General features: G+C 44.1%; 1 protein-coding gene across 5 annotated transcripts in view; it reads right to left on the bottom strand.

Moving 5' to 3' along the window:
* Positions 1 to 14,288, bottom strand: part of LOC110561688 (nuclear autoantigen Sp-100-like) — a 72,429-nt gene that overhangs the window by 48,246 nt on the left and 9,895 nt on the right. For all 5 annotated transcript variants that reach the window (XM_060368762.1, XM_060368763.1, XM_060368761.1 and 2 more), the window contains 5 exons: positions 11,352 to 11,417; positions 9,491 to 9,580; positions 7,555 to 7,704; positions 5,755 to 5,844; positions 3,251 to 3,400 (listed from right to left, as the gene is read on the bottom strand). In XM_060368762.1, the coding sequence (XP_060224745.1) occupies positions 3,251 to 3,400; positions 5,755 to 5,844; positions 7,555 to 7,704; positions 9,491 to 9,580; positions 11,352 to 11,417 (546 nt within the window). The remainder of the gene's footprint in view (positions 1 to 3,250; positions 3,401 to 5,754; positions 5,845 to 7,554; positions 7,705 to 9,490; positions 9,581 to 11,351; positions 11,418 to 14,288) is intronic.

Here is a 14,288-nt window from a genome sequence, read left to right as displayed (position 1 = left end):
GCTGTACAAACTAATTTTACCTTAAAGGTGTGCCTGCATTCCTGCCACAGGGATTAAAAGTGTGTGGCATGTCTGCATTCCAGCCGGATCATACAGACCTAGGTCTTTGGATGTGGTGCTTTGCCAGAGCAGCTGTGTTGCTGGATTAAAGTTTCTCTACATGAAGGGGGCAACACTGGAGAGGCAAAACCTAGAGAAAGGCTGTTCCTCCTGTTTAAATGAGTGTGCCTGGGTCGTACATGGGATTACCAGGCCGGGGATGCATGCACAGGGGCAGGCTGGAGACCGTGAAAGTTGTAATTAAAGCAGTGCCAAATAGGGTGAGAGAAGTTCTAGGCCACGAAGTTGGGGGCAGAAGATGCCGCAACAGCCTTCACATAGACTAGTCCTTCTTTAAGCCCTTGGAACAAGGAGCCAAGAGGACAGGCCTGGGCTAGAGAAGTGTGTTCAGGAATCAACCAATTTCATACAGTGATTAAGCCCAAGAAAAGCTGAGTCTTCTGTAATCTGAGAGGACTACAGGGTCATCATGCTATGGAGGGAGACATCTTTCTCTTATCAATGGAGGTAACATGTTAATTTTCCTCCTTTTCATAGCCCATTCTGCCAATTTTTCACTCATTGTCTCTGTGCCTTCCCCATTTTGCTCTTTCTTCATAGTTGTTTACATTTCTGTTTTTCTCTGCACATACTTTTTACCCTCTATATTATTTGTTTGTTTGTTTTTGTTTGTTTAGCATATGTGTACCACATCATATGCATGGCAGTGAGAAAACAAGTGCAGAAATAGGTTCTGTCTTTCTACCAACTGGGCCGTGGAGCTCAGCTCCACTCATCAGAACTGAGAACTATCTTGTTGGCTCCTTCTATATTTTTAAAGTCACTTTATTTTAGGGCCAGGAATAGGGTGAGGCAGAGGTGGTATTTTTAGCTTAAATACTCAGCATGAGTACTAAGGAGGCAAGATTCTGAGTACTGAGAAGGAGAGAGAGAGAATGAAAGAGAAAGAGAGAGACACACACACACACAGAGAGAGAGAGGGAGGGAGAGAGAGAGAGGGAGGGAGAGAGAGAGAGGGAGGGAGAGAGAGAGATACTCCTCACCACACTCTGTGCCCTGGGGGAGTCTCCTTGCTGCACCCAGTGTCTGCCCTTCCTGAATGTCTCAGGTCATCCTTCTCTGTATGTTTCTTGCCTGATCCCCAGTCTTCAGCAGAGGTCTCCCCTACCCCCTGCTCAGTCCTCTGTCAGAAGGTCTTTCTCCTGGGCTTCCTTCCAGGAGAGCTGATAGGAGATGTTCTACAGGATTGGCTTGTTTCATTTGAACTTCTAAGAAGAAAGGTTCATGTCATGTCATCCCTCAGCCAACATGGTAATCTTTGGGCTCCATGCTATTCTAAAATCTGCCTGCCTGCCCACCATGGCTACTTATTTTCTCTAGTTGATACTTCCCTTTTTTCTCTCCTTGCTTTCTCTACCCAGGGGCACTCCTCCATTAAGGAGAACAATATTCTATTGCCTTTTCCCCTCAAAAGTGTTAAACTCACCCAGAGTCTGTGGGTAGGTATAGACAGCACGGAAGAACACAAGAAAGAAAATGTTTACTCTCCTAAGAAAGAAAATGTTTGCTATCCAAGAAGAGCAGAGGATAATTTTTAAAATGGGGAGAAACAAAAAAAAGCTAATTTGAGAACAATACAATCATCATTGCTCAACCCTCTCCAACATCCAACAACTGAGTGACCAAGGCACCTAGCTGAGGCAAGAAAATAAGAAAAGACAATATTGAGGAGGGTGGAGAGGGCAATTATAAACTCTCCCTAATCCCAAGCAGGACAGCAGGGAAAGAGACACCTTCCATCTGAGGGCAGGACAGAGACTCAGAACCAAGCTTTGCCTCTGACCTGCTGCCGCCCCAATTAACTGGATACTAAGCAGCTCCCTACGAGGTCCAAGCCAGTGTTGTGACATGAGCCTCTGAGCTTGCTACACCCCACAGTCTTAGGCTCTTGGGTGACAGCTCACCTCATAATCTAGGCCCAGTTCCTTTGTAAAAGAACAGAGGAAGAAAAGCTTTAAAGATATAATACAAAACTCTCCAAATGTATGGAAAGATGTAAACGTCCAGGTAGAAGGAGCAAGGCCTTCAGTCTGATTTAAGATATACCACAACAAATGAGGTTGAGTTCAAAATGTGGGTGGACAAGAGTATTACACAAAGCAAGCCAGGCACAGAAGAGTAAAAACTGCATAATCTCACTTTAGGTGGCTTGTGAAAGGGTCTGACTCACAGAGTAAAGTGCCAGTGAGGAGGGGGACTGAGGCCATAATGGACAAAAAAAATTCACTCAGGAAGAATAACTTCAAAATGGATTCAACACCATATGAATATACTGTGTTCTCAAGAAGTCAGTGAGGTAATACATTTTAAGTATTATTACCACAAAAATTTATGGAGATAATATGTATGTGTTGATGTAGCCATTCTAGACAGAATATTTAAAACATCATAGTGCCACTGAGATTGTGTGTGTGTGTGACATGCCAGACTGAACCAAAGACTTCACACATGCTAGATAAACAATCCAACACTGAGCTACACTGCCAACCCCAAATGTACATAGTATTTTTTCCATAGGCAGTTTGGAAATGTGTTAAGTTTTTTTTAAACAAACAAGCAAAACAAATTTATTTTCTTCATTCCAGGGCAATGAGCTTCGAGGCTCCAAGCCTGCATCCCTGTTGTTCAGTTGGATTTCCATAGGAATTTGACGTATTTATTGTTTGCCTGCATGTGTGCCTGGGGGCCAGAAGAGGGCAACAGATCTCACCATAGATGGTTGTGAGCTGTCATGTGGTTGCTGGGAACTGAACTCAGGACCTTTGGAAGAACAGCCAGTGCTCTTAACCCCTGAGCCATCTCTCCAGCGTCCTCACCTCTTGATTCTACTTAGGGCTCCATCTGCACATATGGCTACCCCTACCCTGGAAGGGGTTTGTGCCTTGTGACTCCCTGGCCAACCCCTCTGACTCGTGATGTTTAGCCTCTTTTCCCCCCAGCAAGGCTTTCCCAACCCTCTGCTTCTGGTGTTTCTTTCCCATCAACCCTCTCCAGGTCTCAACAGCCCATCAAGTTCCAGCCTTGCCTCTTTGTGCCTGAGTAATTTTCTTCTTGCACCAGACCTCAGCCCATTCCTCTGATCCCACTCAGAGCTTCTTGGCCCTTCATGCTCACATTCAGTCCATCTTACCTTCTGGCTCAGAACCTGGGCCTTGTGGTATGGTTGCTTGTTTCCTTCCGAGTTTATCAGTGCTGTCACTGGTGGTAGCTCTTCTCAATCTGCTAATCTGGACAGCTTCACAGAGGTCTTCTGAGAGTCCATTTTCAGGCAAACTTACAGCTAGAACAGATTTTGTTTCATAATCATTTTATTTGCCCACTGAATCAGGATCCAATAGGAAGGAGAACTCACTCTAAGCTCTGAAGGCAGAGAGGGTTGAAAACTGGGAGAGAAGCTAAAGGAAAGACAGGATGATCAGGGTTCAGAATCTGGAGCAGGGTTGGCCTGAAGGGGGGCCATGGGGCCATGGCAGAGATGCAGCTACTGCCAAACCGAGGCTGAAAATAAGGTGAGGGAATCCTTTGTTTTCTCTCTTCTATCTCTTTCTCTCTCTCTCTCCCTCCCACTCCCTGTCTCTCCCTCTCCATTTCACTCTCTCTCTCTCTCTCTCTCCTTGGGACAGTGTTTCTCTGTGCAGATTTGACTGTCCTGTAGGCCAGGCTGGCCTCAAGCTCACAGAGATCTGCCTGCTTCTGCCTCCCAGAACCCTGGGATCACAAGACTGTGCCACTGTGCTCTGCTTTCTCCATTCTCTATAAGCTTTGGCGAATGTCTCTCTTGTTAAAAATACTGTAGGAAGCTGGGTAAAAGGGAACTTGTCAAGGAAGAAAGCAGGGTCCTGAGGCCAGAGGTAAGGGTCAGAGCCAAGCACAGGCTGGGTAGGGAACAAGGTCCAGAGCAAACAAATATGGATGGATACCCCGTCTTTCACTACCGATAGCCTCCCTGGACCATGGTGGGTTCTGTCTACATGACCTATTGTATTGTATGGTATTGTATGGTATTGTATTGTATTGTATGGTATTGTATTGTATGGTATTGTATGGTATTGTATTGTATTGTATGGTATTGTATGGTATGGTATGGTATTGTATGGTATTGTATTGTATTGTATGGTATTGTATGGTATTGTATGGTATTGTATTGTATTGTATGGTATTGTATGGTATTGTATTGTATGGTATTGTATGGTATTGTATTGTATGGTATTGTATGGTATTGTATTGTATTGTATGGTATTGTATGGTATTGTATTGTATGGTATTGTATGGTATTGTATGGTATTGTATGGTATTGTATTGTATTGTATGGTATTGTATGGTATTGTATTGTATGGTATTGTATGGTATTGTATTGTATGGTATTGTATGGTATTGTATTGTATTGTATGGTATTGTATTGTATTGTATGGTATTGTATGGTATTGTATGGTATGGTATTGTATGGTATTGTATTGTATTGTATGGTATTGTATTGTATGGTATTGTATGGTATGGTATTGTATGGTATTGTATGGTATTGTATGGTATTGTATGGTATTGTATGGTATTGTATTGTATTGTATGGTATGGTATGGTATGGTATGGTATGGTATGGTATGGTATGGTATTGTATGGTATTGTATGGTATTGTATTGTATTCTATTGTATTCTATTCTATTCTTTTCAGTAGAGTTTCATGCTTTTCATGTAGTATTTTCTAAACCAAGTTAAGCTATAGGAAAAAATTAATTAAAAAGTTAGTAACAATAATTCCAAGTTAGTAACCTGGAATGTGGGCCTGGCTGCACACTTTTGTCACAATCCACAGTGTTTAGAGCTGACTTTCCGGGTCATGGGTATATTACAGCCATTACCTCATGTGTGTGCATCACAGCCAGTGTCTCCTCTGGTTACAACATCTCTCACATGAATGGCTAATAGTTCACTCTGCAGCCCATCTGGGTGGTGGGTTGTGACTTACACACAGTCATCCGACCCTGCCACTGGCAGAGTTAGGATGGCATTTCCAGACAGAGTCACTCTAGGTCTCACAGACTCAGGAAGTGTTCACCTGTTTTCCTCCCCACTGCATCTCTTCCCTCTGTTCATCTCTCACCACAATCCTGCCCACCCTTTACCCAGTATTCTCACACTCTGCATCCCCAGAGGAACACCCAATATACTGTATTTGCCGTATGTTAAAACCTTGAGGAAGGGTTTTCAGTGCATAACCATGACTTCCAAAGTCACTCTGGAAAGTTTTGTTTTGAGTTTCTGTGTAAGGTTTGTGGTAGTGGCTCATAAGATGGCACAGTGGTCAAAAGTACTTGCTGCCATGCAGGGGACCTGGGTATGGTTTTCGACACCACAGGGTGGCTTACAACTGTCTATAACTCCAGTTCCAGGTTATGTGACACCTTCTGATGGCTTCTTACAGCACCAGAACACACATGGTTCATGTACATGAAGCAGACACACACACACACACAGAAACGCAGTTAAAACATTCAAAAATGAAGCATTAATTTTAAGAAATCTCTTCTATAATGACACATCTGACCTGGAACCTACACAGCAAACCTTCCAAAGTGCTGCACATATGTTTCCAAAAATGAGTCATGCAATAAAGAAATGAATACTGTGCCTACATACCAGTGCGATTGTGGGGCTCAGAGGGTTGATGTTTCTCAGTTTGATTTCCCCGGATGAGAGTGGTAGTTCCTCTATCATTCCTTCTCCCTCCTGAGGAATAATGGATTTCTTAGTGAATCCCCATGTTAGATACAGAGAGAAGAAAATTCCCATTTAATGACAAGGTGAGAAGCTGAGATTCTAGGAGCCTGATGACATCGACAAGTGAATCAGTAACAACAACAAGAAGAAATGCATGCCACACTGATGAAGTACCAAGCATGGCTATGAATGCTTTTCATGCTATCACTCGACAGTCATCTGGACAAAGTACCACTGTCATATCGCTTTTGTAGGAGATGACACTGGGGCCCAGAGAGACCAGGTACCCTGCCTAGGCTCACAGATGGAGAATCTCAGCTCAGACCTTCCCACTCTGCCAGAATCTTAGGGCACAACTGAATCCCAATACTTGTTTGTGTCAGAGATGAAACCCTCTTTGCAGCCTCTGAAAATGAGATGATACAGCATCATTTTAAAGTTACTGAGAAGATAAATGCAAGAATACCTGCATCGCTATGTCAGAGAACAAACCACAAAATCAATGCCTTGAGTTTACACTATTCCACATGAGTAATAGTTTAAATATTTATGAAACTAAGGAAGGTCAGGGTTTAAATAGAACATCAAAAGGAACTGGGTGGTGGTGGCCACACCTTTAATCACAGTGTTTCTGGAGGCAGAGGCAGGTGGATCTCTGTGAGCTAGAGGCCAGCCTGCTCTACAGCTCCATACAGGACAGCAAGGGACACACAGGGAAAGCTGGTTTCAAGCACGTAATGAAGCCAACAAACAAACAACATAAAAAGTCACAGGGTTTTCCTTTTTTGATTGTGAGTTTGGGTTTTGGTTTTCTGTGACAGGTTTCTCTGAGTAGCCTTGAGTCTCCTGGACTAAATTTGTAGACCAGGCTGCTGACCTTGGCTCACAGACTGGCTGCCAATGCCTCCAGAGTGCTTCAAACATGCTAGACAAACATTCCAATACTGAGCTACACTGCCAACCCCTAATATATGTAATACTTTTTCCATAGTCAGTTTTGAAAATGGTTAAGTTTAGCTATTCTCAGCCTTTTGACTAAGATCAAGTGTAGAAAATGGTTTAAGTTTTCTTAATCAAACAACCAAACAACTGAAACAAAGCTCTACCAAAAACCTACAGACTGTCTGAAAAACAAAACCTGGAAGGTAAGCAATAACTATTTTCTTCATTGGAAGACAATGAGCTGCGAGGCTCCAGGCCTGCATCCCTGTTGTTCAGTTGGACTTCCATAGGAATCTGACGTATTTATTATTTGCCTGCATATGTGCCTGGGGGCCAGAAGAGGGCAACAGATCTCACCATAGATGGTTGTGAGCTGTCATGTGGTTGCTAGGAATTGAACTCAGGACCTTTGGAAGAACAGCCAGTGCTCTTAACCCCTGAGCCATCTCTCCAGCGTCCTCACCTCTTGATTCTACTTAGGGCTCCATCTGCACGTATGGTTACGCCTACCCTGGAAGGGGTTTGTGTCTTGTGACTCCCTGGCCAACCCCTCTGACTCGTGATGTTTAGCCTCTTTTCCCCCCAGCAAGGCTTTCCCAACCCTCTGCTTCTGGTGTTTCTTTCCCATCAACCCTCTCCAGGTCTCAACAGCCCATCAAGTTCCAGCCTTGCCTCTTTGTGCCTGAGTAATTTTCTTCTTGCACCAGACCTCAGCCCATTCCTCTGATCCCACTCAGAGCTTCTTGGCCCTTCATGCTCACATTCAGTCCATCTTACCTTCTGGCTCAGAACCTGGGCCTTGTGGTATGGTTGCTTGTTTCCTTCCGAGTTTATCAGTGCTGTCACTGGTGGTAGCTCTTCTCAATCTGCTAATCTGGACAGCTTCACAGAGGTCTTCTGAGAGTCCATTTTCAGGCAAACTTACAGCTAGAACAGATTTTGTTTCATAATCATTTTATTTGCCCACTGAATCAGGATCCAATAGGAAGGAGAACTCACTCTAAGCTCTGAAGGTAGAGAGGGGTGAAAACTAGGGGAGGTGCTAATGGAAAGACAGGTTGATCAAGGATTCAGAATCTGGAGTAGAGTTGGCCTGAAGGGGGGCCATGGGGCCATGGCAGAGATGCAGCTACTGCCAAACCGAGGCTGAAAATAAGGTGAGGGAATCCTTTGTTTTCTCTCTTCTATCTCTTTCTCTCTCTCTCTCCCTCCCACTCCCTGTCTCTCCCTCTCCATTTCACTCACTCTCTCTCTCTCTCTCCTTGGGACAGTGTTTCTCTGTGCAGATTTGACTGTCCTGTAGGCCAGGCTGGCCTCAAGCTCACAGAGATCTGCCTGCTTCTGCCTCCCAGAACCCTGGGATCACAAGACTGTGCCACTGTGCTCTGCTTTCTCCATTCTCTATAAGCTTTGGCAAATGTCTCTCTTGTTAAAAATACTGTAGGAAGCTGGGTAAAAGGGAACTTGTCAAGGAAGAAAGCAGGGTCCTGAGGCCAGAGGTAAGGGTCAGAGCCAAGCACAGGCTGGGTAGGGAACGAGTTCCAGAGCAAACAAATATGGATGGATACCCCGTCTTTCACTACCGATAGCCTCCCTGGACCATGGTGGGTTCTGTCTACATTACCTATTGTATTGTATGGTATTGTATGGTATTGTATTCTATTGTATTGTATTATATTGTATTCTATTGTATTCTATTCTATTTTTCTTTTCAGTAGAGTTTCATGCTTTTCATGTAGTATTTTCTAAACCAAGTTAAGCTATAGGAAAAAATTAATTAAAAAGTTAGTAACAATAATTCCAAGTTAGTAACCTGGAATGCAGGCCTGGCTGCACACTTTTGTCACAATCCACAGTGTTTAGAGCTGACTTTCCGGGTCATGGGCATGATTACAGCCAATGCCTCATGTATGTGCATCACAGCCAGTGTCTCCTCTGGTTACACCATCTCTCACATGAATGGCTAATAGTTCACTCTGCAGCCCATCTGGGTGGTGGGTTGTGACTTACACACAGTCATCTGACCCTGCCACTGGCAGAGTTAGGATGGCATTTTCAGACAGAGTCACTCTAGGTCTCACAGACTCAGGAAGTGTTCACCTGTTTTCCTCCCCACTGCATCTCTTCCCTCTGTTCATCTCTCACCACAATCCTGCCCACCCTTTACCCAGTATTCTCACACTCTGCATCCCCAGAGGAACACCCAATATACTGTATTTGCCGTATGTTAAAACCTTGAGGAAGGGTTTTCAGTGCATAACCATGACTTCCAAAGTCACTCTGGAAAGTTTTGTTTTGAGTTTCTGTGTAAGGTTTGTGGTAGTGGCTCATAAGATGGCACAGTGGTCAAAAGCACTTGCTGCCATGCAGGGGACCTGGGTATGGTTTTCGACACCACAGGGTGGCTTACAGCTGTCTATAACTCCAGATCCAGGTTACTTGACACCTTCTGATGGCTTCTTACAGCACCAGAACACACATGGTTCATGTACATAATGTAGACAAAACACACACACACACAGAGACACACGCACACACAACCAAAATAAACAAATCTGTTAAAACATTTAAAAATGAAGTGTTAATTTTAAGAAATCTCTTCTACAATGACACATCTCACCTGGAACCTACACAGCAAACCTTCCAAAGTCCTGCACATATGTTTCCAAAAATGAGTCATGCAATAAAGAAATGAATACTTGTGCCTACATACCAGTGCGATTGTGGGGCTCAGAGGGTTGATGTTTCTCAGTTTGATTTCCCCGGATGAGAGTGGTAGTTCCTCTATCATTCCTTCTCCCTCCTGAGGAATAATGGATTTCTTAGTGAATCCCCATTTTAGATACACAGACAGAAGAAAATTCCCATTCAATGCAATGGTGAGAAGCTCAGATTCTAGGAGCCTGATGACATCGACAAGTGAATCAGTAACAACAACAAGAAGAAATGCATGCCACACTGATGAAGTACCAAGCATGGCTATGAATGCTTTTCATGCTATCACTCGACAGTCATCTGGACAAAGTACCACTGTCATATCGCTTTTGTAGGAGATGACACTGGGGCCCAGAGAGACCAGGTACCCTGCCTAGGCTCACAGATGGAGAATCTCAGCTCAGACCTTCCCACTCTGCCAGAATCTTAGGGCACAACTGAATCCCAATACTTGTTTGTGTCAGAGATGAAACCCTCTTTGCAGCCTCTGAAAATGAGATGATATAGCATCATTTTAAAGTTACGGAGAAGATAAAGGCAAGAATACCTGCATCGCTATGTCAGAGAACAAACCACAAAATCAATGCCTTGAGTTTACACTATTCCACATGAGTAATAGTTTAAATATTTATGAAACTAAGGAAGGTCAGGGTTTAAATAGAACATCAAAAGGAACTGGGTGGTGGTGGCCACACCTTTAATCACAGAGGCAGAGGCAGGCAGAATCTCTGTGAGCTAGAGGCCAGCCTGCTCTACAGCTCCATACAGGACAGCAAGGGACACACAGGGAAAGCTGGTTTTAAGCATGTAATGAAGCCAACAAACAAACAACATAAAAAGTCACAGGGTTTTCCTTTTTTGTTTGGGAGTTTGGGTTTTGGTTTTCTGTGACAGGTTTCTTTGAGTAGCCTTGAGTCTCCTGGACTAACTTTGTAGACCAGGCTGCTGACCTTGGCTCACAGAGATCTGGCTGCCAATGCCTCCAGAGTGCTGGGTTTATTGGAGTATGCCATCAATCCCAGCTTCAAAGTGGCTTTTGCATGATTCATCTTATCTGTAGAGGGATTGCCAACCTGTTACCCCAGTGAGAACAAGTGGAGCTATCATATGGGAGGTTCAGGTGAGTCATGATCTGATGAGCTAAACCCAGAGGGGAAAATCAGCAGCCTCAGAGGAGTGTGTCCCTCACAACCCTCTAACCACCACTGGACAGAAGAGCAGAGCATGTAGGCCATATAGAGTCCTAGTCAACAAGGCAGAGGCAGACAACTGAATCCAGGAATATGGGCAAGACATCCAGAAGATGAATCTTTTCTAGGCAACCCATTGGACCAAGACCGTGGTTTATAAATCCTAAACTTGGAGAAACTACAGATGTGTATGATGTTCTATAAAAACAAGGAAAGAGCGTCTTCCATACTCATGGTGTGTGTGTTAACTTGTTTTGTCTAGAAAACAAAATAGGATTATCTGGAAAGAGGAACTCTCAATGTTTTGGAGTGGGAAGAAATTCTCTATCTAATTGGCCTATAGGCAGGTCTGTGAGGGCATATTGATTAATGATTGATGAGGAAGGGACCAGGCCACAGTGGGCGGTAGCAACCCTATGTAGGTTGGTCCTCATGTACATATAAGAATTCAGGCAATATGGTGAGCAAGCTAGTAAGCGACATTCTTCCATGGCCTGTGTTTCAGGTCCTGTCCTGATGGCCCTTCATAATAGAATATAAGCTGAAAGATAAACCAAACACTTTCCTCCCAAAGTTGCTCTTGGTCATCGTGTTTCATCACAGCAACAGAAAGTAAACTAGGACACATGGGATAAGATAATGATGTTGATAGTATCAACAAGAACAGACCATCAGATGAGGAGGAATCCATGGGTGACCAGGTCAGGCTTCCTTGAGAACAGCTCTCACCAGGTCCTAAGAGAAGAAATCAGATGTTTATTTCAGGAGCTGAAGCAGGGGTTCTCTTTTGTCTTCATGATGTAAGGTCTAAATAGCCCCTTGAAGTATCAATCCAGAGTTCATCTGGAGCTGAGAAGTCCTCTGATTCTTGAGGTCACACATGAGGTCATGACTCTGTGAACACTCCAAAGACAGTCTCTCTCAATTTTAGCTTCCTCAACTATAACCTGGGGCATTTAAATGATACCAATCTTTGATGGCACCTGGGCTAGACAGTATCTAAGATAGACGCTAATCAAAGCAAAAAACTGTCAACATAGTTCCTTCTGTCATTGTCCTTTACTCTTTCTGCTCTTGTTCATAGCCTTTGCTCTTTTTGTGTCTGTCTCTCAAAGAATCCATGTGCTCTTTCCACACTTCCACCAGTTTCTCATGAGAGAGAGAGAGAGTGTTCCTTTATATATCTTTCTTCTGGGATATTTTTGCTCTCAAGCAATATTTCTCATGTTTGAATCTGTCCTTCTGACATCAAGTGTGACACAGAGACATAGGAAGAATGACAGTTTTGGTCTTTATCCCCTGTTCCTGGCCAGCCTTCTCAAATCCGAGGGAGGTCCCAAGTGATTAAGGTGAGAAGGGCGTCAATTTACTCTAGCTCACAGCCAGCCTTCCTCAGTAACACCCCAGTGTGTGTTAAAGAGGTGAAGTCTGGAAAGTCCTGAGGAATGGAGGGCTGGTGGCCAGGGGAACAAAATCAAGAGTTGACCCCTGACCTCCATGGTGAGAAGAGCTAGAAGTTGACTTGATCACACGGCTAACGATTTCATCGATCATCCCTGTGTAACACAACTTTTATTAAAATCCTAAGTGACTCTGTTCAGAGAGATTTAGAGTTGACAAACTGCTGGAAGGGTGCTGTGCCCGGGGATGGTCCTCTCCCATACGGTGATTCTCCGTGTGCACACACGTGTGTGGAGGACAGAGCGCAGCCTTGGGTGTCATTCCTCAGGTGGTGTTGGCTTCCTGCTTTAGAGATGGGTTTTTCTTTTTTTTTTATTCTTTTTTAATTACACTTTATTCACTTTGTATCCCCCCTGTGGTTCCTTCCCTCCTCCTGTCCCAATCCCTCCCTTCCTCCACCCTCTGCATGCATGCCCCTCCCCAAGTCCACTGATGGGGACATCTTCTTTTCCTTCCTTCTCATCCTAGTCAATTAGGTCTCATCAGGAGTGTCTGTGTTGTCTTCTTCTGTGGCCTGGTAATGCTGCTTCCCCCTCAGGGGGAGGTAATTAAAGAGCAAGCCAATCAGTTCATGTCAGAAACAGTCCCTGTTCCTATGACAATGGAACCCACTTGGATAGTGAACTGCCATGGGCTACATCTGTTCAGGGGTCCTAGGTTATCTGCATGCATAATCCTTGGTTGGAGTATCAGTCTCAGGAAAGACCCCTCTGCTCAGATTTTTTTGGTTCTGTTGCTTTCCTTCTGGAGTTCCTGTCCTCTCCAGATCTTACTGTTTCCCACTTCTTTCATAAGATTCCCTGCACTCTGCCCAAAGGTTGCCCATAAGTCTCAGCATCTGCTATGAGATGCTGAGGGCAGAGCTTTTCAGAAGTCCTCTGTGTCAGGCTCCTGACTTGTTCCCTTTTTTCTCCTTCTGATGTCCAGCCTCTTTGCCTTTCTGGATAGGAATTGAGGATTTTAGCAAGAGTCCTCTCTCTTGATTAGTTTCTTTAGGTGTACAGATTTTAGTAGGTTTATCTTATATTATATGTCTATATGAGTGAGTATATACCGTGTGTATCTTTCTGCTTCTGGGATAGCTCACTCAGGATGATCTTTTCCAGATCCCACCATTTACCTGAAATTTCATGATTTCCTTGTTTTTTATTGCTGAGTAATATTCTGCAGAGGAATACTGAATGGCAGAGAAACACTTAAAGAAATGCTCAACCTCAAACCTCATTAGCCATCAGGGAAATGCAAATCAAAACAACCCTAAGATTTCACCTTACACCCATCAGAATGGCTAAGATCAAAAACTCAAGAGACAACACATGCTGGAGAGGTTGTGGAGAAAAAGAAACCCTCCTCCACCACTGGTGGGAATGTAAACTTGTACAACTACTCTGGAAAGCAATCTGGTGCTTTCTCAGACAACTAGGAATAGTGCTCCCTCAAGATCCAGCTACACCACTCCTAGGCATATATCCAAAAGACTCTCAAGCACACAGTAAGGACATTTGCTCAACCATGTTTGCAGCAGCCTTATTTGTAATAGCCAGAAGTTGGAAACAGCCCAGATGCCCCTCAGTGGAGGAATGGATGCACAAATTGTGAGATGGGTTTTTCACTAGCCTAGAATTCACCAACTTGCCTGGGAAGTGAGCCCAAGGCATATGCCTGTCTCTGCCTCCCCATACAGGATTTCAGCATGTGCCCCTGTGCGTGGGCTGTTTTTCACACGAGGTCAGGGGATCAAACTCGAGTCCTTGTGCTTATACGCACATTGCCAAATGTGTCATCTTAACCCCTCCCCTCGCCCAATATGGCTTTTGTTTGTTTTTCTAGACAGGGTTTCTCTGTGTAGCCTTGATTATTCTGGACTTGCTTTGTAGACCAGGCTGGTTTTGGATTCACAGAGATACCCCTGCCCCTGCTTCCCAAAAGCGGGGATTACAGTCATGTGTCACTGTACCAAGCAAGCTGTCCTTTTTTGAGCTATAACTTTCATAATAAATTGTAAGTTATTGTTTTCTTGAGTTTCATGAGCTGTGCTAACCAGTTCTGTAGGCTGATGGGGTATGGTGATCTATGATTTATGGGCAATTGCTCATAAGCACAGGTCACACCCTGAAACTTGTAACCAGCATCTGAAGTGGGAGG

The sequence above is a fragment of the Meriones unguiculatus genome, chromosome 15 (genome assembly GCF_030254825.1).
Source record: "Meriones unguiculatus strain TT.TT164.6M chromosome 15, Bangor_MerUng_6.1, whole genome shotgun sequence".
NCBI classification, from domain to species: domain Eukaryota; kingdom Metazoa; phylum Chordata; class Mammalia; order Rodentia; family Muridae; genus Meriones; species Meriones unguiculatus.
This window is presented reverse-complemented; position numbering and strand designations above follow the sequence as displayed.